Source organism: Prionailurus bengalensis, chromosome D2, assembly GCF_016509475.1.
Source record: "Prionailurus bengalensis isolate Pbe53 chromosome D2, Fcat_Pben_1.1_paternal_pri, whole genome shotgun sequence".
In the NCBI taxonomy this organism is placed as follows: domain Eukaryota; kingdom Metazoa; phylum Chordata; class Mammalia; order Carnivora; family Felidae; genus Prionailurus; species Prionailurus bengalensis.
The window spans coordinates 35,061,559-35,086,582 of NC_057351.1; the positions used below are offsets into that span (position 1 = coordinate 35,061,559).

General features: G+C 45.2%; 1 protein-coding gene across 2 annotated transcripts in view; it reads right to left on the bottom strand.

Moving 5' to 3' along the window:
* DUSP29 (dual specificity phosphatase 29) overlaps positions 1-25,024 on the bottom strand; it is a 35,496-nt gene that overhangs the window by 3,562 nt on the left and 6,910 nt on the right. The window contains exons 2-4 of one of the 2 annotated variants that reach the window (XM_043598141.1): positions 19,738-19,815; positions 18,841-19,068; positions 4,597-4,817 (exon numbers count right to left, since the gene is read on the bottom strand). In XM_043598141.1, coding sequence (XP_043454076.1) covers positions 4,597-4,817; positions 18,841-19,040 — 421 coding nt within the window. In that variant the 5' untranslated portion in view covers positions 19,041-19,068; positions 19,738-19,815. The remainder of the gene's footprint in view (positions 1-4,596; positions 4,818-18,840; positions 19,069-19,737; positions 19,816-25,024) is intronic. The other variant, XM_043598140.1, reaches the window with a different exon arrangement.

Sequence of the window (25,024 nt, forward strand, 5' to 3'; positions counted from 1 at the left end):
AACCATGCATGATTTGAGCCCAGGCTCCCTGACACCAGATTCAGAGCTCTATGTGATATCACAAGTGTGTGTGTATCAGACAAAAGTTCCACAAGGTAATATGAACTTTTACTACGTGCAATGCATGCTGCTATATTCAATTATTTTCTAATCAATTCATTCTTTTTAAGGAAATGCTGGCTGCACTCACTAATCTCATTTTATGACACACCAATAGGTCACAATCTATGTTTGAGAAATGGTGATTTCAATTTAATAATTCCCCTTAGCCTTTACCAAAAGGTGAATTCCCACAGTCTTATAAAGAAAACCCATATCCAGAATCTCTGCTGCTCCCCAATTGCGTATTTTCAACTGGTGACCAAAAGATAGACCTCTGTCACTCAAATCATATATACAGGCCAAGCCTGTTACCCACCGACCCCACCAACCCCCACCCTCAACTCAACCCCACCCCTGCCAGCTGTGCCCTCTCATAAACAGCCTCCTTCCTGGTCCCTTCCTCCTCCTTCCCCCTGGTTTTGGGGGATACTCTTTGCCTGTCTCTTGCTCACTCACCTCCCTCAGCAGCCTGCAAAGGCAGCATTCATACTTCTCCCAAAACACTTCTGGGGGTGTGGAAGCCATCAGAAGAAGGGTCCACATTGTGTTTTGAACTGCTGGGGGGCAGGCCTGTGTGTGCTGCAGTAGGGCAGGGGATCCTTAAAATACCCTGAATATCTGGTCTGGTTAAAGCTTGGAGGCACCAGAGGACCACGCTCCTGCTCAAAAGCAGACTCGCTTTGTTTATTCATACCTGCCTTAGCCATAATAGATTTTAAGATGCCTTCAGAAGCAGGCTGTGGACTGTTTAAGAAAAAGAAAGAAAGAACAGAGAGTGGTGATACTAAAATCTGATCTTTAGAGCCTTACAGTATCTGCCCCGGGATTTCTTAGAAGATTTCATTAAATTAAGCCCACACTACTTCACCTCTGAGGATGCCATGGCAGGAGGAGTGTAGGCAGTCCAAATGGGGTTCCCATGGCAGTATTTTGTCAGTACTTCTTTCTCTGCTGAAGAATGACAAGTTCAGTTGTTTCAGATGTCATAACCAGCAGGAGTGCCTCACCTTTCATGATTTTTGGTGACCTCTTATACAGTTAGGTCACCGAGTGCTCAAAATAAGAGCAAAGGACTCTCCTGAGAGGTCCAAATGACAGAAGGAATTCCCGCTGGCCTCTGATCAGCTCTGTGACCCTGGGCACATCACTTGGCTTCTCCAGGCCTCTGTTTCCCCAGCTCTTGGGGCAAAACACTGGACTAGATTATTTCTGAGATTTTCCAAGAGTGACTGCGGTTGCCTGGGGAGTTCTTTCGGAAGAGATGCGTCAGGGTAGGATAGGGGTGGGAGTGGGCCCCGTGGGGCTCACTACAAGCCCTGGGCACAACTCTATAGCACCACGAGAAAGGTTTTTTCAACAAGAATAAACAAGACTGGATGTGAGGGGCAGCAGTGAGAAACAGTGTACGCTTGGCTGAAACTAGCAAAGGAAGAACAGGAAAGACAAGAGAGGGGAGAGAGAGAGAGAGATGCCTTGCCTTTGGGCCAGACTGTCCATCAACACCTCTTACATCAAGAATATAATAAGAAACATACGAGTGATCCTGGCTCTAAAATGCTACAGTAGTGTCCCCTAGATCTCCAATGAACGACTAGACACACCACATGGCATGAAGGCTGAGCACATGCCATCCCCACTGGATGGAGTCTATGACAATGTCATTGCTGGGCTAATGAGTATTTTTATTTTGTTACTCTGACTACTTAGCACAGGTTACAAACTGACAGTCACTGGATATCTTTTGTTTGGCCTTTGCAGTATTGTAAGAAGTTTTCAATTTGTTGCCAACACTTAAAAATTGGGCAATTTCACATTAAAATCCAGATTGGAAACTTTTCCTGAAAAATCAGATCTACCACATTTGCATTGATTCTCACAAGATGCTGGCTGAGACTGAATAGCAGCTGCCCCCTTTGGAAAATGTATGGGGCTCTCCACTTAGCTATAAGCACCCTCTACCCACACTCCTCTGCTTTCCACACAGCTAGCTTCATTTTTTTTTTTACATTCCCTACCAGGTTCTGTAGAGTTCACATTTGATTTGAGCCCCAGACTTGAGGATATTCAATTGTGAAGGGCACTGAGAAGGGACCCCAGCTTCCCTCCTGGCAATGAGGTCATGTCCTGCTCTCTTCACCCGCCAACTATTCTAGTCCCACACTCCTGCCCACTGATTCTAATCCCTGCATGTTCTCTGATCTGGGCATATACTTTTCTCTCTTGACCCTTTCTTTGCTAGGTGCTTTTGACCATATGGTCCATTAGGACCCACACGGGCCTGACATCGCCACATCAATGCTCTGTGATCTGCCCAGGCCTAAGTATGACTTGAGAGCCCCATTCTTTCCTAATTTAGCAGGGGTGGGGGTGGGGGGTGAAAGACTCTAAAATGTTGTGCCAGGAACTGAAAACAAGCTGTCATACGAGTCTATTGTACTAGTTCAAAGTTGGAATGTCTTTTTTCCTTTTGGGATTGGAAACTTTATTATTATGATGCACACATGCTAGTGTGGTTATGTGCTTCATGGTGCACAACCTCTTTTTATCAAACACATCTGAGAACCTGCTGTGCACCAGGTTCTCTGCTAAGAGCTCTATGTGGGTTACTCCTGATCCTCATTATAACCTTTCAGGGTAAATATTTTCATCACCAGATTGAGAAACCAAGGCTTAGAGAAATCACATTGTTAGTAAGTTGTGAATTTGATCCCCGCCCTGTCTTCTCTAAAGCCTGCCAGACCCCTTCCATTAAGAGAAAGTTTGAAGATACAGTAATGGCAAAAGAGTACATTAAACAGAAACTGAAGGATTGGGTTGTTGTAGCTTTTTGTTTTTTCTTGTCAAATATGTTTTCAGTTAACTTCAAATAATCTGAGGCAAATTTTACCTCATGTTGATGAGTCAGAGTCCAGTTGCTTTTTGATACTGCTTGGAAACCCAGAATGTGCATAATACAAAAGATGGTCCATAAATAGACTCATAAAAGCACGACTTTGAAATGAAGCATCCCTTAATATAAGCACTTAGGCTCTGTAGGTTTTTCTTCTTTTCATTGTGACATTGCTTTCTGAACCAAAATAATGGCAAATCCTTGGTGCCTATGGCTACCTGTGGGGCCAGGACCACTTTGGGATGGCCATCAAGGTCTGGGACTTGGCCTGCGCCCAACCTGCAGATTGCAAATTCCTGAAGCAGGCCAGCTGGTCAGGCAGTGAGCCTCATAATCCCAGACTCTTGTGGCAAGAAAGGGTTTCAGTAGCTGGATATCCTGAATTATGTGATGGTCCTATAAAGGAGTATGACGCGTGTGTCTGAAATCAGAGCACAGAGGAGGGAGTTGAAGTCCCTCTGGCCTCTATAAAATGCCCTGAGTTACACCCTGCAGCAATAACTGCACATTGTTTTACCCCCAATGCATACCTAAGCCATGCCTTTCTCTCTAAAATAGCCTTGTAGACTTAACCTGGATTAGACCAGCTAAAACTGTATTTTGAGTGCAAGGACTAGCACTGTGATTTTAAAAAATGGATAATTGGGGCACCTGAGTGGCTCAGTCAGTTGACAACCGAGTTTTGGTTTCGGCTCAGGTCATGATCTCCCAGTTCATGGAATCTGAGCTGAAATCAAGAGTCGGACACCTAACGGACTGAGCCACCCAGGCACCTCCACATGATTTGTGGGATTGAGCCCCTGCACTGGAGTCTATGCTGACAGTTTAGAGACTCCTTGGGATTCTCTCTCCCCCTCACTCTTTGTCCTTTCCCTGCTCTCTCTCTCTCTCTCTCTCTCTCTCTCTCAAAATAAATAAATAAACTTAAAAATTAAAAAAAAAAAAGAATGGATAATTAACCTTGGGAAACTTGGACACCATGAGTGCAAAACTCAGATTCTCAAATATATTTTGCCATATATAAAGGCTAGATTGTCAGCTTTCTATAGGAGGCCTAACTAGACGGAGTATGTGGGAAGGAGGGGATTGGGGGAGGCTGCCAGCTTGGTTGGTTGGCAGGAAAATCTGAAGTCTCTCCATAGATTCCCAGTCAAGGCAGCTTCCTGAAGGTTTTCTGGCATTGAAGCCCCTAGCTATTAGTCAGGTTTGGGTGCAGGCACAATTAGTGTCTGGGCTGTAGTCCCAGGTTTGAGGGCATCCAGACGTCCCTGCTGCTCCAAGGATTGCTGATGAGCCTTAGGGGATTGGGATTCAGGCCAAAGGCCTTTCCTCTGAACCCTCCCGATCCCGATTCCCCACAGAGGCGATCAAGCCCCGAACCCCACCAGCCGCATGCTCAGTGTGGTTCTTGTGTTCCTGGGCCTCGGACATTCCCAGCTTAATCACACACAACCCCCGCAGAACCGGCTTCAACAGTGCGCAGATCCCGCCTCCAGCCAAGGTGAGGGGCGGGGCTTCGGTTTGGGGCGGGGCTTCGTGGGGGTGGGGCGGGGCCTCGGGCGGGTTTGTTGGGGTTGGACCACCAAGGGTCACAGGTCTCTTACTGTGGTCGTGGCTGAGCGCTGCGTCGATGAAAGCGGCCGCCGGGTAGAAGAAGACGCTGAGGTCGAAGGTGGGCAGGTCGTCCGCCTCAACACCGTGGTATTCGATGGCCATGTCGCTGTAGTAGTCGGGCCCAGTGTCCACGTTCCAGCGGCCGTGGGCTGCATTCAGCACGTGAGTGAAGCCCGCCTTCTGCAGCCCGTAGCGGTCCAGTGCCGTAGCTCTGGGCACGAGGGGAGAGGCTGGTTGGCTAAGTGGTGTCGTAGCCTGGATCTAGGGTGAAACTCGGGGCCCGCCAATGGGTTTATGCCATCAGTTCCAAAATAAAACCTAGTCACTGCAGTGAAGGACTTCCCTGGTCCAAAACCCTGATTACTGACCCCTTCACCGCTTGTTTCTGGATAGGCTGGTTCGAGAAGGGAGAGAGTGGAGGGTGGGGTAGGTGAGCTAATCCATCGTCCATTCATTCTTTCATCATTCACCATAAACAGAAGAGCTTAGTGCTAGACACTATGGTGGTTGCAGGAGTGCAGTTGTTACCTGCCAACTCCCCTAGAAGACCGCCAGAATAATCTGTTCATCCAGCAAAGCTGAATGTAAGGGAGGGGGTCACCTTCACAGAGCCTCAGGAAACCCTTTAAAGCAGGTCGCTCCTCTGAACCTTCCAGACGTTTATAGGGTTTGGTGGGCTGGGGCTGGAATGACTGATTTAAGATGGTGTTACAGTGCAAAGATTTTATTGAGATTGGGCAAAATTCTTGACATTGATGTTCACAGGGTTGGTGAACACGGTGCAGAACCCTTGCTTTGATAAGTGAATCATTGCCTAGTTTGGCAAAGCGTTTTTCTAAGGAGAGGTATTTGAGCTGTCTATTGTTTGAGTTGATTTCAGGAGCCAACAGTGAAGTTATTTTCTGATTTATAGCCTTATCTTTCTAGACAGGAATTTCCAGGAAGAAAGAATAAAGCCATGTTGAAGTAGGTGGCCTTGGAATATGCGGCAGAGGTAGGTTGTCAGAGGAACCAGGAGTTATTTCTGTCTAGAAGGGCCAAGGGAGGCTTTATGGGAGAGGGCTGTTTGAGTTTGTCTTACTACAAATGTTAACACGGTGATGGAGGGGAAGAGGGAAGCAAGGGCAGGGAATTAGCACTACTTACAGTGTGGAGACTGGAGATAATGAAGCCCTTCGAGGAAATGCTTATTATTTCCTGCAGTCAGTCATTTATCACAAATAATGATTTAAAATCTATTGTGTGCCTGTCACTGTCCTGGGTGCCGATGGTGCAACAGTGAACAGGTTAGTCAAGGTCTCTTGGGACCTCACTCTCAGACACTGCACTCCCTTCTACTTCAAACCCACTATGACCAAAGGATGAAATAGCAAAAAAGTGAGGCAACTGGGTGGCTCAGTCTGTTGAGCGTCCGACTTCGGCTCAGGTCATGATCTCACGATTTGTGGGTTCAAGCCCTGCATCAGGGTCTGTGCTGCCAGCTCAGAGTCTGGAGCCTGCTTCAGATTCTGTGTCTCCCTCTCTGCCTCTCCCCTCCTCATGCCCTGTCTCTCTCTGTCTCTCAAAAACAAATAAATGTTAAAAAAAATTTTTTTTTTTTTTTAAGTTCAGATGGCAGTAAAAGCTGTGCTTATGACTGTGGTCCTGCTTTATGTAAGGTGGTCAGGCAAGGCCTTGCCAGGAGGTAGTATTTGAGCTAAGACTGAGGGATGAGAAGGAGTTAGGAAGGGGTAGAGTTGGAGGAAAAGTGTCTCATCCAGGCCTAGGGAACAGCAAGTGCCAAGAACAGAATGGAAACAAGCATGGCTGTAGTAGCAAGGGGGATAGTGGTACAAGAGGAAGTTGGAGAGATAGGCAGGGGCTGGGTCATGGTAGACCTTGTAGGCCAAGGAAAGAGTCTGCATTTTACTCTAAGTGTGGTGGAACATCACATGCTACAGAGGGTTTAAGGAAGAGGTGAACATTGTTTACTTTTTTAAAGACCAGTCTGGGGATGTGTGGAGATGGATTGGAGAGGGGGGAAAATGGAAGCAGGGAGCTCTGTTGGAGACTGTTGCAGTTGTACAGCCAGGAGAGGAAGGTGGTTGGACCAGGGTGGGATCACAGCAGGGCTTGCTGAGGGACTGGGAGAGGGGCAGGGAGGAGGAGGCTGGTATGGCCAGAGCACAGGATGTGAGAGGAGAGGAGAGGAAAGTCTGGAGGAGTGTGAGGTTGGAACACGGAAGTGCTTGGATCTGTATTTGGGGCGGGGGGTGGGGGTAGGGGCGGGGGTCAAGGAGAGTGGTTGAGGAGGGGTGATCCCAACTAGATTTTAACAGCACAAAGAGCAGTCTACAGCTCAGGAAAGATGACAAGGGCCTGAAACCATAATAATAAGAGGCCAGAAGTGACATTTTGCTCCAGCTGAGGACTCATCTCAAGGTCACTGGTAAAAGGTAGACAGAAGGGGCCATATTGGGTACCAACAGTGATCAATACCCTGGGCCAAGAGGAGCCTTGCAGCAGGAAACATGCCACGGCCCCTTGGCCAAGGGCCCCCCATCTGTTGCTGGTTTCCTGGAGCTTTTTCTTGGTCGTGAGAGGAACCATGATGGAGTCCAGTGTTTGGGAAAGAGAGATCCAAACACAGGCACTGAGCTTTTAGAAACATTGCAAACAGCCCATTGGAATTGAGCTGTGGAATGGTGGAGAGTTCCACCAACCCCCTCAGCTAGACTTTGGTGCTGCCATCCTGACTACGGACTACATTCTGCTTTCAGTTTTTCCTCAGAAAGACCTGTTTTTCATTTTTCTTCTTGTCCCAAAGTATGTATACAACAAACGTTATGCTTTTGGGACATAGATCTGCACTCAATTAATGCCTCCACTAATGCAGTCCATCTTGCTGAGTAGCAATCCACCTCACTTTGAGGTTGAGCTCAGTGGAAAAATTAAAATGAACTGTCCTTGACAGGAAGTTCCTACCCACCATAAAGACTGTTATCTCTGGGTTCAGCAGCTGGGTTTCAACATAATCAAATAGTAGTTTGAATAAATAGCAATTTGCACTTTGTTGCTTTTGGGGTCAAGGATCAGGGTAAATATGTGACAAGACTCGTTGCATGACACCTCCACAGTCAGACCACAGAGCTGGTTTTAGCTGTCTGAGGGAGAGAAAAGGGCTCCTGGGGAGGATCAGACCTGGTGGGTGTCTGAGGCCCACTGCAGGTTTTGGGGCATCCTATGGCTACCTGAGCCAGGAAGGGAGGCAGTGTCCTTATGCACCACTCTGGGATTTCCCCCAGTTTCCTCATTCAGAGTCCTCCTCTCCTTTCCTCCTTATTTACTCAGAGTCCAGTTGAGAGCTCAGAAGAGTATCCATGGCAAAATGAGGATCTGCAAAGAGCAAGTAGTCTTGGTATATAGTGGCTGTGATGGAGGCAGATCCCCAATTGGTCCAAATGCCTGGCTCAGCAATTATTGGGAGTAGGATGGGTCAGAGGGTTCTCCCTAGCACTGTATTGTTGTTTTCTTAAATTTTAGGGCCATCTGCTTACGTATGTTATGTGGGGAAGAGACTAAGAAATATGCTTCTGCTTTGGAGAAAAGCTCAGAAGAAAAACTGACTTACCAATTTACCTCTAGAATCTAGATGATGCAGGAGCCTTAGTTTCTGGTTTAGTTAAAAATCCTTATGTAAGCAATTTGTTTATTTAAGAAATTATGTCATAAAAATGTGTCATCTGATTACAAAAATAACACTTGCTCAGTGCAGATTATGAAAAACAGGGGCACCTGGGTGGCTCAGTCAGTTAAGCATCCAACTTTGGCTCAGGTCATGATCTCACAGTTTGTGGGTTCGAGCCCTGTGTCGGGCTCTGCTCTGACAGCGTGGAGCCTGGAGCCTGGAGCCTGCTTCCTATTCTGTGTCTCCCTCTTTCTCTCTCTCTCTGCCCCTCCCTGCTCATGGTCTCTCTCTCTTTCTCTCTCAAAAATAAGTAAACATTAAAAAAAATTTTTTTAAATATGAAAAACATATTCCTTCCCACATGCAAAAAAATCACCTGTATTTCTACCACCTAGAGATAAAGTCTCTTTGCTTTTTGATATAAGATTCCTCAGTTGCTTTTCTATGCATAGATTTAGATATTTTATATAGAGATTTGTTTGGGGGGTACAATACTACATGTAAGTTTCAAAACCTTTGACATAGTGATAAATTGTAAACATCTGCCTCTGTCGACATACAGCCTTCAATAGCTGCCTGCTGTTCCATTCTGTAGGGAAATCTCAATTTTACCTCACCAAGCCCCTACTTCTGGATATTTGTCTCCTCTCTCCCCCTCTTGCTCTTGCTCTCTCTCTATCTTTATCTCTTTCATGAAGAGGGAGTGGCAGGTATTATAAGAAACACTATAAATGAACAACTTTGCTTTATTTCTTTGGGCACATCTCTGATTACGTCCTTAGAAGAAATTTTAAGCAGAATTTTGGGGTCAATGGGTATGAGCATTTTTAACACATGTGCTGTGTTGCTAAATTATCCTCCTTAAAGCTTGCTCATTTTGCATTCTTTGCTAATTTCACTGGCAAAAAAAAAAAGGAAGGAGAAGAAGAGGAAAAGATATCTCATTTTCATTCATTGTAGCAATAAGGCTGGACATTTTATCACACATTTGTTGGACTCATGCAGTTTACTTTTGAAGAACATTGCCATATCTCTGTTTCTGACCCAATTCCCTTTATCTCCTCTCACTGTGAACCTCTGGCCTGGCCCTGGATTCTTAGTGCAGATTGGAGGGCCAGAGAAGTGACTCCCCTCTTGCATGGCCCAGTTTCCTCATTCGGAGTCCTCCCCTCCTTCCTCCTTATCTGGCCTGACCCAGCCTCCTTTCAGCTCCTCTGAAGTTCCTTCAGGAAGCTTGTTTCAACCCACTACCCTTGAGGAATGGCAAATAAGAGCACTCTTGGTGAAGCAGTCTCCTTGGGCAGCACTCCTGACATTCCACTTTTCCAGGTCTCTTGCTGCCCTGCTGATCCCCAGCCGAAATACCTCAGCATCCACCCCAAAGCCCGTTCCGCCCCACTCCCCGGGTGTATGCTCTGGCGCAGAGGGGAGGAGGGGCATGCATGTATACATCTATTCAAGCCCTCCCTCAGCTCCCTTGTGGTGGGAAACCAGCTGCTCCCACATTGTCAGGATTCTACATTGGGCACTGAAGAAAGTCCACCAGTGACTGGGCGTTCTCTATACCCTTGTGTCTGTGAAGACCCACCTATTTCCTGCACCTGACTGTGGACTCTTGTTTGCCAATAGCCTGTATCCTGTACTCTGGCACCCTGTTCATTGGTGCATATGACACTTTGGTGTTTGCGTGTTATTTCATGGGCATGACCCTGATGGAGACCTTCTCCTTTGGAGTCTCGACCACACCTACTGCTTACAGGTGGATTTTAAAAGCAGGGATATTTCTAGCTTTTGATCTCCATCAATTCTCCATCAATTTCATCAATGAAAGTGAAATTCCCTGGCTTTCTAGTTTCTTGGGTGTTCTTGTTACTTGCTGACGATGAAACTGTTTGGTTTTGAGGCCCTTCAGAACACACAGGGCTGGCAGGTGCAGTTTATACACTTACACTGCTGCACGAGCTAAAACAACTGAACCTCTGGGACCTTCAGTTTTCTTTCTTTGTCAAACTGAACCAATTACACTGGCAGTACTTTTCCTTACAGGATTCTTGTAAATTGAATGATGCCATACTCGAGTTTCTTTGAAAGGTTAAAAGATAAATTTAAGAGAAGAAAGCAGTAGAAAGATGTACAGCAAAATGTTACCAGTGGCTATCTCTGGGTAAAGGGATTATAGAGAATTTTAATTTTCTTCTTTTTGTCTGTGTTTTGTAAATATCCGTGATGAGTAGGTCATATATTCACTTAACATGCAAGTGTTTACCATGATTTTTATTGATATTTTCTTAGTTCTTGTGAGACACTGGCTATTCAAAGATATAAGGTGACCCCAGCATTTTTAATTCTTGTTAGATATCCCTTCATCATCTGCCCCAAGAAGGGAGGCTAAGAGGGGAAAGAGAATACTCGGAGGCTTGGATTTGAGAAGTGATATTGTATTAATGATTACACTAGGCATTTTGCTAACCATGAAAGGAAGTGGTTGATGTTGCTTGAGGCCTTCACTGAGAAGCCTACTGGAAAAGCCCAGCCAGGTCTCCCCATTCACTTTGCCCATGACTGGTGCCCAGTTGTATCTAAGTCACCTTTGGTACTTGGAGGTTCAGAATCCAGGCTTTCCAACTCTTTCCACTAACATTCAGCACGTTAAATTGGCAACCGTGGCTGTGTTTTCACTGCATCCTAAACCACGGTCCACCCTGGAGAAGCAGGTCAAGTTTGAGCTCTGCTTGGTGCCTGAAGGCTGAGTTAATTCCTTCTTTTTGTGGGGAAAGGTTGCAGCTGTCCAGGTGTCCCGGAAGCCCTCTCATAGGCTGAGGGCCAGCTAAGCTGACTGACTTGCTTTCTCCTCACTTTCCAGCCTCCTCAACTACAGGCCAGGCCTGGAGATGCCTCTGCTTTCAAGGCTGTTGGTCTGGTTGGGAGGAGAAAAGCAGGAAGGGCAAGATAGCAAGACCACTTGAAAGTGAGCTCAGGCTGAGTAGGGCTGACCACAGGGAGGAATCAGGCTTTAAGGGGAAGGGCAGCTGTCTGTTGATGACCTCAAAAGCCAGACCTTGGAGGCAACTATAGTTTTAATAAAAATGGAGAGCTGCTCAGCACCCCCGCCATTCAAACGGCAGAGCAAGTTAGCGCCGTGGCGTTGGCTCACGGGATGCTGACATCAGGAGGGAGAAGAGAGATTTCTCAATTTTCCTGTTCCAGCCAAGCCTATGGGAGGCTGTCCTGCCTGGGAATTTGCAATCACTTTGACAGTAACCAGGATATTTCCCCTCCTGCTGACTACAAGGGAAAAAAAGAAAAATGAAAAAAGATTTCTCTAAGCAAATGAAAAATGTGAATGAGATTAAAGAGAGAATATTTAAATTACAGAAACTCAGTGCTTTCAAGCATACTCAAGCACTTTTGAAGCACTCATTTAGGGACTGCTGATTGATAAGAGGCGATGAATTATTCTTATCTCATCATTGACGCAAGTCCCTGGCTCTCTGGAGGGCAACACTTGGTTAACCTAATTTGAATCTAATTTGAATGACTTAAAAGTAATAAAACAAGTATGTGCTTGAACCTAATGAAGCCTAATTTATTTAATAGCACATTTCTTAAGGAATTTTATTTTAGAGCTGGAAGAGACCTTTGAAATAAATCATCCTTGTATTTTACAAATAAAGAAACTGAGTCCCAGAACAGTAAAATGTTTTGCCAAAGGCCACACATAATGACCACCAGCACGGGGGCTTAAACTCTGTGCCCTGAATCCCATTTGAGGCCTTTTGCCCTACTCCATCCATGCTGACCCTAAAATTCCCACTTGTAGCAGATTCAGACCCCCTACCGAGCTGTGGGAAATGGGTGGGAAGAGGGTGGCTGTGCCTGGAGCCAGGATGACATTCTGGTGAAAATCTCTGATCGTCGGCCCGTTTTCTTGTCCCAGTGCCTCCATTGATCCAGCACACTCAACACCACCCAGATCCTCACAGGGCTGCAGTGGTGGTGTCAACTCTGCCCTCCGTGGGCTGGTAAGCAATAGGGACTTGGAGTCATCAGGCACTCCACGTGGTGAATCCTCTCGGGATAATCTTGGATTGAGAAAATGCTGTAGAAGTTCTGAAATCCACAGGCCCATTGGGTTTTGGTGTGGCACTGCCTCCTTAGGCCTCAGGCCACCTGGGTTCCTGGAAGGCCAGGACAGTATCTGTGGGGGCAATTGATGCACGAGCCTGAAAAAGCCCATTAGGAGGTACCTTCCTTGCAGCCTGAACTTGAGTTCGTGATAGCATCTCATGGGAGAAATTTGACCAGGAGTGTTTCCCATCTCAAGGCTGCCCTTAACACAGAAGGACCTTAATGGCAAAGCACAATGACAGTTCTTTATCTTTTACACTGTGAGCTGAGTTTTCAGAACCTGCCTGATCTGTAATAGTTCACACTTATTGGGTGTGCCGCACACGGTGCTAAGTGGCATATGTATTAACTCATTGAATCCACATCTTATAGGTAAAGAAATTGAATCTCAGAAAGCATGAGGGACTTGCCCAAGGCCACATGGGGACCAGTGTTTGACTAGGCACTGTGGCTTCAGAGCAGATGCTCAGCCCTTCTGCCTCTCTCCATGAAGAAGCCCTTGAGGGGAGAGGAGGGAGAAAAAGTGACCTGCTTCTTTGGGCTAAGTCTGGTCCCCAGAGGGTCCCAGGCATCACCAGCTACCCCAGAACATCCATCCTCACTCCTGGATCCTAACCACCCTCACTTCCAGAGCCTTGATACTTACCTTTCAAAAACTGTAGGTGCTTTTAAGGAAAGGAAGAAAAAATCAAGCTAAATGCAACTTTCAAATTAAAACTGAGACTTTGTGCATGAGGAGCCAGCCGTGAGCTTTTTGCTGCTTTGGGCAACACCTACAGAGAGACCAAGAAACAAAGGCAACCTTGCCTGCTCTCAGCAGGGTTTTAACCTCCATGTGGCTGCATTGGCAGTGGAATTAATTGCTCTCTCAATAAGCATTTGTGAGTCTCATTAGCCTTGTAAGCTGGTGTCTAGGAGGGACCCTGAGCAGAGATGAGGACAAGCACCATGAAGCATCATGCCATGCTGGCTTGTGCCCCCCGCCCCCACTGTGCACGCAGGTCACACACTGACCGTGGAGCCTGCCTAGACTGTATATGTGTGTGTTTGTTTTGGGGCTCTACCAGGCAGAGCTGGAATGAATCGAAAGGGCAGTAACATTTTCTTGGTTGAAGGAACAAGGTTGCGGTCAGATGTCAAGGAGGCAAGCATATCTTACTGCATCACACCCTGTTGTCTGGCACTCTGTTAACTAGAACTTGACTGTTCTGCTCACTCAGTGGCTTCCTGAAGAGAGTCACTCAGTGGGCATTCAGTCTTCCACAAGCTGGCCCTGACCTACCTTCCCATGTTTCTTTCTCATTAGGTAACAATAACGATAACATTTGTATTTGTCTTACAAAACGTTCTCATATTCCATATTTCTTTGAATCTTCGTACTGATCATTTTTGGAGATGAGGGCATAGGCCCAGAAAGGTAAAAGGACCTGCCCAAAGCCACTACACCTGCAGTAGATTGTGGCTGTGGTCTATTATGCATTACCACTTGGAATATTTGACAGGTTACACTTTCCTGTCCTATTAACATGAGGGTTTGGCTTGAACTTGCTTTAGCCACTAAAACGTGGGCAGAAGTGGCATGTGTCACTTCTGAGTCAGCTCGTGACTTTCCATGGCCCTTCTCTCCAAGAAACTGGCAATATCCCAGATAGGGGCTGCTCTGTCAGCCTGGGTCCTGAGGCCTAGAGTGACGTGGATGTGGAGCAGTAAGAATTGGCCCCCCATGGACGTGGCATGTGCATGAGAAATAACCCTCTGCTGTGGTAAGCCACCAAGACGTTGGGGTCATCTGTTACTGCAGCACAGCTAAGTCTGAGCTGACCACATGGCGATCAAACATAGCTCAGTTCTAGACACCCTGAAAGTGTACATCTACCACATCTATCCCTGGTATTCTAGACACACCATCCTGCTTATTCTCACCTCCGTGCATTTCTTCATCTTGCTCCCTCTGCCCAGAACTCTGTTGAAATCCTACCCATCTTCCAGAGTCATGCTTGGAATTCATCTCTTCTGTGACACTTTCTCAGAATCATAATAGTACCAAACAGTGGCATTTACTTACTATGTGCCAAGCACTTTGTTTTAATTCATTTCATATTCACCCCACGGAATGAGCCCTATCTCTGTTGCCACATAAAGTGAAGAGAGGTAAAATAAGTTGTCCAAGATCACATAAGTGGTGGCTGGCAGAGCCAAGACTCGAACCCCACACTCCTTCTATTCCACTACCCCTTCTCCTTCTGTTCCCTGTTACATTTCTACACATCTCTTCTCCGTAGCTATAAAACAGCTTCTTTATCTGATTGACCACATTTCTTTTCTTTTTTTTTTTTAATGTTTTATTTATATCTGAGAGAGAGAGAGAGAGAGAGAGACAGAGTTCGAGCAGGGGAGGGGCAGAGAGGGAGGGAGACAGAATCCGAAGCAGGCTCCAGGCTCCCGAGCTGTCAGCACAGAGCCTGATGTGGGGCTTGAACCCGTGAACTGTGAGATCATGACCGGAGCCAGTCAGATGCTTAACTGACTGAGCCACCCAGGCACCCCTTTTCTTTTCTTTTTTTAAAGGTTTTAAGTAATCTATCACTTCTCGGCCTTTTGGCAAAGATCAAGTGACGATTTTAAATAATCTCTACACCCACATGTAGGGCTTGAACTCAGAACCCCGAGATCAAGAGTCACATGCCCCACCGTCTGAGCAAGCCAGGTGCCCCTTGACCACATTTTCTTGATCTGAGTTTAGGTATAAGTTATACCACTTACTGGTGGTATGACCTTGAGCTGGTCACTTAATTTCTCTGAGCCTCAGTTTCCTCTTTGTATTCCCCACAGCTCCTAGCAAGGTTCCCAGTAAATACTAACTGAGCAAATGGATAAACTTTCTGAGCCCTGGTTTGCCCGTTTGTAAAATAAGAGTAATAAGGGTACTTCCTTGGTTGTTGAGTTTAAATGATGCCTAGCAACAGGGCACAACACACAGTAAGATATATACAACACAACAAGCTATTGTTATTAATTATTATAAGCTGTAGGAAATGTAAATATAGTGTATAAAATACAGAGAAAAAACTTACTTCTCACTATGCAGATTGAGGAAAGCTAGCTTTATGGCAGAAGTGACTTGAGTGGTTTTTGCAGAATGTATAGAATCTGGACACAGAAAGGAGGTGGGGGGCAGGGCATTTTAGGCAAAGAGAACAGCATAGATAAAGAGCCAGAGACAGTGTAAATCTTAAAATCTTAATCTCTCTTCCCTCAGGTATACCACGATTAGGGTCATATCTAAGGAAATAATCCTAAATATGAAAAGATTTTATGCATAAAGATGTCCATTGCAGCATTATTTATAAAAGTGAGAACATAGAAATAGTGATATGTCCAACAATAGGGAAGTGGTTAAATAAATGACCTTACATCCACCTGATATATTATTATCTGATAGATAATATTATATTATAATTAAAAGTATGAGAAATATGTCATAAGGGAAAAGTTTATGAATGATGCTATGTGGGGAAAAAAGATAAAATGAATAATCAATACGATTACAACCACATAAAAATAAGTTTTAAAACCAAAATAATACACAGAAATTCCAGGTGGAAATTCTGTCCTTTGATTTCTTATCCTTAAGAGTAAGGAGTAGCTTCAGAGTAATGGGGTTTGGTGATTGCTCTGAGAGATTTAAGTTTTCTTCCTTACGTTAATCACTACTTTATTATTAGAGCTAACTTTTATTGAGTGCTCACTACGTACTAGGCACTGCACGGATACTTTACATAATTATCTCACTTAATCCATACAACCCAATGAGGAAGATTCTCTTGTTAATCTACTACAAATAGAGAAATTAAGACATATATTCATACAATAAACATGTATTACTTTTATAATAGGAAAACCATATATTTACTGAATTTAATATTTTATAATTAAAAGATAAGAGATTCAGATCCTCCCCCCCCCATTTTGCTACTTCAATGATAAAATACACATTGTTGTGCATATTTCCTTACGTATTGATACTATTATTTCTATAAATCACATTTCTTAAGTGATATTTGGGGTCAAAATGTATGTGTACCTTTTTAAATTTTGAACTAATTTTGGAGTTAATCTTAGGGAAGTTGCAAAACCAGTACAGAGATTGGCAATAAAAAAGAATAAAATACTCGTCCATGCTACAACTTGGATGAACCTTGAAAACATTATGCTAAGTGAAAGAAGCCAGACACAAAAGTCATATATTATGATTCCATTTATATAGGAAATGCCCAGAATAGGTAAATCTATAGAAATAGAAAGCAGATGGGTGGTTGCCTAAGACTGTGAAAAGATGGAGAATGGACAGTTTTCAGGTGGTTTCCTTTGGAGGAGATGAAAATGCTTTGAAATGAGTGGTGCTGGTTGTACAACTTTTTAACTATAATAAAAAAAAATCGCTGAACTCTGCACTTTAAAAGGGTGATTTTATGGAATGTGAGCTATATCTGAATTAAGCTGTTATTTAAAAAAAAGAAAACAGGGGTGCCTGGCTGGCTCAGTTGATTAAGCGTCCAACTTTGGCTCAGGTCATTATCTCATGGCTTTGTTGGTTCGAACCCCGCATCAGGCTCTATGCTGACAGTGTGGAGTCTGCTTAGGATTCTCTGTCTCCTTCTGTCTGTGACCCTCCCCTACTCCCTCTCTCTCTCTCTATCTCTCTCAAAAATAAACTTTTAAAAAATTAAAAAAAAAAAAACAGTACAGAGAGTCCCATAAACCCCTCACTGATGTTCCCCTAATGTTCACAACTGGGAAACGATTGGATAAATCAGAGCACAGCTCTCCTACGAGATAGTAAAAGTACCCATAGCATGATTCCTTTTTTTCTCCTAAAAATTATTTAAAAGAAGCAAAAACCCTTCATATGTGTGTGTGTGTTACCTTACATTTGCAGCAGCACACATAAAGTAGTGGGAGTATGAAAGTGAGCTTAATACTGGTTACTTGGTGGCAGAATTAAGGCGGACAGAGGGAGATTAGCAGTTTGTTTTTATAACCCTCTATTTAGTTTAATTTAGTATAAAAAGACATGTAATTTTTCTAACTTTTTCAATTTAGAAATATTAAGGAGGGGCACCTGGGTGGCTCAGTGGGTTAAGCATCTGACTTCAGCTCAGGTCATGACCTCGTGGTTCGTGAGTTCAAGGCCCACCTGGGCTCTCTGCTGTCAGCATGGAGCTAGCTTTGGATCCTCTGTCTCCCTCTCGCTGACCCTCCCCCGCTCATGCATGCAATCCCTCCCTCTTAAAAATAAACAAACATTGAAAACACTTTTAAATATTAAGGGGAAAAAAAGGCAAGGGATGCTGCCCCTGGATTTCCCATGACTAGGCAGTCATCTCCAGGTTTTATGCAGCATGGTGTTTATTAACATCACACACGCAAGGGTCCTACACCATCAGCTCCTGGGAGAGATGGAACCTGAGCAGGAATCCTGGGGAATAGATGGAGGAGCAGGAGTACTGGTTAATATAAAAGCTTCTGGGTTAGGCAGAACTGCGTTTGAATCCCAGATTCTGCCACCTACTGAGCTGTGGACCTTGGACCAGTTGCTTAACTGCCCTGTCCCTTGATTTCTTATCCTTAAAATGGGAGTAATTGGATGACTTTCATTGGGCTATAATGAAAACAAAATGAGCTCATTCATGCAAGATGCTTAACACTGTGACTAGAACATGGTATTCAGTAAGTGAAAGGAATTATTATTATTAATATTATTTATAGTAGACATTTTCCAGTTGTTGGAGGAATGGGAAATGGTGGCTATAAAAATCTAGAGGAGGGGACGGTGACCTCAACTTTGCTAGACCTAACATGTTCCCAACACATAAGTTGATGTGCTCCTGTGTCATCAATCTGAGAACTGACTTTGTTCTTGCCACTCTTATACCCAGCTAAAACAAAAGGCTCTGGTTCCCAGCCTCCCTTGCAGCTAGAGGCAGGGGAGGTCTTGGGAGACACTTTCTTCTGGAAAGATGCACTTACTTTCTCCTTATGTTTCTGTGGCCTGGATCCCACAGATGGTGGCTGGAGCTCTATCAGCACTATTGGCTCATGCAACAACTTTGAGGAGGGAAACCATACCCTTGGGATGGTGGAGCAGAGCACAGGAGCCTGAGACGCTGATGACCCTGGAGTCACCACGCCAGCCCCAGCTTACCTTCCTCTGCACCTCTTTTATATAAAAGAGAAATAAACCTCTATGTTGCATAAGCCCTTTCTCTGGGTTTTCTATAATGTGAAGATAAACCCAGCCCTAATTGAGTTCTCACAATACAACTAACCCAAAAAGCAAAAGCTCATGTCTAGGAGGGAGTGAGGGGTGTGAGCTGGGGAGGGGCTGGCTGCCTTCTCCTGGGTGAGGCCAGAGGTGAGGCTTGGCCTGGACACTTACTCATCGCCGATGTAGAGCTGGGGCCAGACCTCGTTGACATGGGTGTACTGGGGACTGCCCTTCCAGAAGAGACGCTCCAGCTCAAAGGCTCCGGGGGTACAGTAGTCCTCTGCTTCTACCTCCCCCTCCACCTTCGGCAGCAGCCTCTTGGCAGATGGGTAGGCATTTTTGAGACTTGTCTTTGGTTCTCTGGATGTCATTTTGAAGCCAAGGGATTTTCTTTCGTTTCTGCAATTGGTCATGAGAGAGGGTCAGGATTTGAGTCAGCAGGAGGCAGAGGTAGGGAAAGGCCTTTACAAAAAGAGGTGGGAATAAACTGATCTTAAGATTCAACAGGCATTTCCCCTGCCTGCTGTGCTTCTGCTTCCTTTTCTCAGGCCACAGAAGTAACCAAGGAGGGCCATGATGGCAGTTAAACACTTCAGCAACATTCCATTCTCCTTCAGCGCAGTAGTGCTGGGGGCCCTCTGACATGGGCCGAGGAGGATTTGCAGCAGAGTCAAGACAGGCTTCAAGCCTCAGAAATCCCTGTGGGCAGCCAGTCCCTTGCCTCCTTTCTTTTAGCTTTTACCCCTTCTTTGGTCCTAGTTTTTCTTTTATCTGACTAAAATCTGCTGGTTCTGACCATTTTGAATCCTAATAGGAAGGGCCAGAAGATTCCTACCATTCCAGGCCTGGGATACTCAACACCTGCAGGGAGCCATTAGCCACAGGACAGGGCACACCTGTAAATCCAGAGCCCATTTGAGCCAAGCAGCCATGCACATTCTGGAATCTCCAGGAGCCCTCGGGTAGAAGGAGGCTTGGCTGCATGAGGGTTCCTCAATGCATTAGGACAGTTGAAGGCAATGTTGTTGGCTGCTCTCACGCTAGAGGCTGGCAGTTGTGCTAACTTACCAGGGGTCAGAAGAGATGTTCCAAGCTGTAAAGCTGTGTTTGCAGATTGAAATGCATATTTGGAGACCTTGTCAGGCTCTGCAAATGGAATGTGGGAGAAGAGTTTCCACTGTCCCCAAAGAAAGGAATTTGCTGTGGAATTGGGCAGTGTTTGTTCCCTGAGCTGAGTGACTGATGCATCTACACTCAGACAGCCTGAGGGGAGGTTATGCTCTGAGACTAGAGGCAAGGAGAAAAAAGGCAGAGTGACTGAGAAATGTGCAGGTGAGTGATGGGGAGGGAGTGTTATTCATTTAACAAATACTTAGCTGGCACTTACTTTGCACCAGGCACTGTTCCAGTGCTTTACAATTACTAACTCATTTAATCTTCTTAACAACCCTATGAGGTAGGCATTATTGTTATCTCTATTTTACAGATGAGGAACATTGTAAATTGAGGCTGTTTATAACACATGGTCTTAGTCTTCTGAGAAGCAAATAACTGCTGAGAGGGTGGGGTGAGGGTAGGGATGCATTGTGAGGGGGGCACACTAGGGATTTGAAGAACGTAAAAAAAAGTTTGCTAGCTTCAAAGACCGCTAGGATCATGCCAGGGACTGAGAACACAACACAGAGAGGCTCCCGCTTGTCAAAAACGGGACAATTTGAGCATGATTAATAAAAATAACTGCAATGGGTTAAAACAAATCAGACATTTAAATCGTAATGACACTTAAAACAATTACTCACTGTTGGAAGATGTAAGGGACTAGCTCATTATTTTGAAGACAGACAAGTAAAGGGAAAGAATCTAGCATTTACTGTTCCTTTCTGATACAAACTGTACTACTGGGTAGATGAGGAAGATTTGCTCTTTTATATAAGTATCCCAGATAATAAAGATGGAAGAAAGCCCCTTTTTATAACACTTGATGAACTAATGGATATAGGCATTCAACTCTGACCGCTACAGAAGAGACAATCAGACATTATGGGTCTTCTGTTGGGAGGACATGCCATCACCAGAAGAGTCTTCTCTTCTGGAAAGAAAAACCTGTCTTAGCAGAGTCCTCAGAGTCTGAACCTAACAATTAATTTGCAGGAGATTCAAAGAACAGCTAAATTATACCATAGGTTTTTACCTTTTATTTTTTATTTTTTTAATTAATTTATTTTTTTGTTTTGTTAAGGTAACTTTTTTCATTTCTAAATTTTTTAAAATCATTTTTTAATTGTGTACACACTGTGTACAGTGTGCTAGGTTTTTACCTTTTAAAAATACGTATTGAAATATTCACAGATGAAATGATATGATATCTGGGATCTGCTTCAAAAATAATATACTTGGGGGATGCCTGGGTGACTCAGTCGGTTAAGCATCCAACTTAGGCTCAAGTCATGATCTTGCGATTCATGAGTGTGAGCCCTGTGTTGGGCTCAGTGCTACCAGCTCAGAGCCTGGAGCCTACTTCCGATTCTGTGTCTCCCTCTCTCTCTGCCTCTCTCCCATTCGTGGTCTGTCTCTCTCAAAAATAAGTAAAAAACATTAAAAAATGATAATAATATACCTGGAAAATTCTAACAATATATTGTGTATGGGGTGGGGGGTAAAATGGAGGTATGTATGATAGGCAGGATTGGCCATGGATGGTGGTGGTTGGGGTTGGATGATGGTTGCAAGGTAGAGTTACTGTTTTTCTCTTTGTGTGTCTTTGAAATTTTTCATTAAAAAATGTTAGGAAGAGGGGCACCTGGGTGCCTCAGTCAGTTGAGTGTCTGACTTTGGCTCAGGTCATGATCTCGTGGTTTGTGAGTTGGAGCCCTACATCGGGCTCTGTGCTGACAGCTCAGAGCCTGGAGCCTGCTTTGGATTCTGTGTCTCCCTCTGTCTCTTTATCCCTCCCCTGCTCACACTCTGTCTCTCTCTCTCTCTCTCTCTCTCTCTCTCAAAATAAATAAACATTAAAAGAATAGTTTTTTAAATGTTAGGAAGAAAAGGAGAGGGCTGAAACTGCTCTGGGGAACTGGATTCTCCCAAGTTTACAGCGGATGAATTAAAGGATCACTAGCCAGCAGTGTGTCTTTGGGGATCCTGGGAAGCCAGGATCCGTGACTTTCTCCTGCAGTGTCCTGAGTTGGGGGTTGGGGCAACAGAGGTAGTCCTTCTGTGGATTCTCTCAAAGTGTGATCTAAAGACCACCTCTGTCTGAATAATCTGGCACTTGCTAGAAATACAGATTCCTGGGTGGCACCCTCGATGAGAGCCAAGGACCTAGGAGTCTGTAGTTTTTTTTTTTCAAAATTTTTTTACATTCATTTATTTTTGAGAGGCAGAGAGACAGAGCACAAGTGGGAAGGGGCAGAGAGACAAGGAGACAGAATCCAAAGCAGCCTCCAGGCCCTGAGCTGTCAGCATAGAGCCTGACGCAGGGCTCAAACTCACAACCCATGAGATCATGACCTGAGCCAAAGTCGGACGCTTAACCAACTGAGCCACCCAGGTGCCCCTAGGAGTCTGTATTTTAACAAGCTCCCAAGTAAGTCTGATGCTCATTGAGGACTGATAATGATTGCCCAAGCATGTGGCTAGAGAGTCAAGGAGCTGGTGAGTCAAGAGAAGGATAGCAAGGGTGTTCAAAATATGTTCTATCTTCTCATTGAAGTAGAGGCCATATCTTTAGCCCAGAATAAGGTGCAGGGCTGGGAGGAGGGAAGAGCTGGATGACCTTACCTGGAGATTCCCTGCCCTGGGTTGATTTCTCTAGGCCCAGTGTCTGACATGTAGTGAATGAATGGAGGGAGTGAATGAATGACTGAAGGGTGGATGAATGAGGGATTGCGAGGCCTGTGCTAGGGACTCAGCCAGAGCTGATGAGGCAGGACTGAGCCTTTTAGCCAATGGAGGAGGGACAAAGGTGAGCAAAGTGCACAATGCAGGACGGATAGTCTCCTGTGGTTGCTTAGGCCCAAACTCTGCTCTAGGGCCTGACTGCTGGTGTTTCCAGTCACAAAGGGAGGAGTTGTTTTCAGGGATGGCCAGAAACTTCTGCTGCAGGAAACAGCCCACAAAACCCTGTCTGCCACTAAGGAGGCCTCAGAAGAGGTGATTTTAGGGTGATGCTGGAGTAAACTGCATTCTGAAACCTCTGCCTGCCTCCTTTGATCACTGAAGCTGACCTCACCCTTGCTGAGGCTGTTGCTCCTTCATTACACTGTGGAAGGAGCCATCCCCAACCCCATCTCCGTGCTGAAAGCCTCGGCTGGATTTCCAGACAGAAGAGGAAGTGGTGCGGTCTACCCAGAGCGGCTTGGCACGCAGAGGGAGCTCTGGGATCCATTATCCTCCAGTGTGCAGATTTGATGGGGGAAGAGAACAAAGCGCAGAACAGTCCAGAAACCACAGACCTGTAATCTTTCCAAATCCTGAAGGCGGCTTGTGTGCATCCCTCTCTACATGGCTCCCAAATTTCTGAATCTCAGAGAAGCCGAGAGCGTCTGTTTCCCAGACCACAGCCAAAATGGAAGGGGAAGACAAATCTGTTCTGTTTGGTTTCCATAGATTCGACCCAGAGATTAACTGCCAAGGTCTTGATGACACACACAATATCAATCACGGGCTAAATGTCATAATGAGAACTGGGCAGGTTGTCAAGAGAGGCCTCCAGGTTTCTGTTACAGCTTCATATTTAAAGGTTCGGTCCCAGGAAACCAAATGCCAACTTGAAGGCTACTCAGCGTATGTATGGCATCAGCCTGTCTCCTCAAAGGATAGCAGACTCAGGCTCCTTCCTGGAGGGGCCAGGAAGGTAACATAGAGGGGAGGTAGGGTGCATGTTAAAGAATAAAACAAACAAAAAAACCCTAACAGTTGGCCTCAGGTAGGAGACAACAGGGAGTGGTAGGGACTGTGGTAGTATAGAAAACAAATGCTCCCCTGAAGGGTGCGGCTGCTTGCCCTTCCCTGTGGGAATGTAAGCCAGATTGTCTGATATTTTTATAAGAAGTCAGAAAGCCAGAATTTTGTGAGAAATCCGCTGGTTTTTAAATGTAGGCAGCTGAAGGAGATGCTGTCCTTGCCCTGTTCCATTCCTCAGCTCAGATTGCTGAGGTAGAAGTGGGTAGTTCCCTCCTACACAAAAGGCATCCTCCCTCAAGCCCCTGTATTTCCTTGCTCGAGGGTATTTTCTGGTCTTTGTGCTGGTCGGGCCTAAAATAAGAGGAGTTACCCTCAGAAAGTTATTTGCAAATGAGGGGCAGGAGTTGGTGGAGGAGTACCCCAGCTTCACCACCCCCCCCCCTCCCTTGCTCAGTGGGATCTCAGTGGGAAGTCCGTTCTCCACGGTCTCCTGGAGGCTCCGCCCTGTGCTCCAGCCCCAGTTGCCCTGATTGGTGACCTCACGCAAGTCCCGTGCTGGCTCTCTTCCCTCAGACTTGCTTCACTCCGCGCCACACTCCTGGAGCACCTTGCAAATAAACAACTTGAACCCAAACCCTCGTCTCAGCGTCAGCTGTTGAGGGAAACTAACCTAAGATACTTACTGCTAATTTTAAAACATTTGAAGATACTTTGATGACAGAATTCAGGGGCCAAGTGATACTTGACCACTAAGGCCTAGAGTGGTATTTCTCTCTGTGAAATGGTGGCCCTGACTTTCAGGTACTATTTCCAGGAATAATTAACACAGGGACCCCTTTTTAATTCTGACTCCGTTTCAGAATTTTCAATGGTACAGCTTAACGTTTGGTTAAAGATTTCCCCTGCCCAATGAGGGAAGGCTTTGAATGAATTCAAAACTATAATTGCAACACCATGATTTGACTTTATGTAAAAACAAAACAAAACACCTTATATAGTTTTGTTTTCTTTTTTAAACTAGAAGAAAAACATCAAAATGTCAATGCTGTGAGCAAGTGGCAGGACTCAGGGAGATTTTTTTTCTGTTTTCTATTTTGGGAGTCTTTGAATAAATAATCATATTTTATAATAAATAACCATGTCTATATTTTTAAACTGTGCTGACCAAACAGAACAGCTGGGCAGGAAGCTGCCTGTGACTTCTAATTTGTGATTTCCACTCTATCTTACTTGCTCCCAGGACCTGGCTCTTTCCTGGGGCCCCTCTCCCTCCCTGTCCCTCTCTCCCTGTATTCACTGGCTTGAGGCCCTTCTCTGTTCTCACGGCTCCAACAATTACTCAAGACTCTCAGATCTACATAATTCATGTTCCCTAAGCTTCACTTTCTTCTTTGATAACATGGAGTTATAGGGGCGCCTGAGTGGCTCAGTCCATTAAGTGACTGACTCT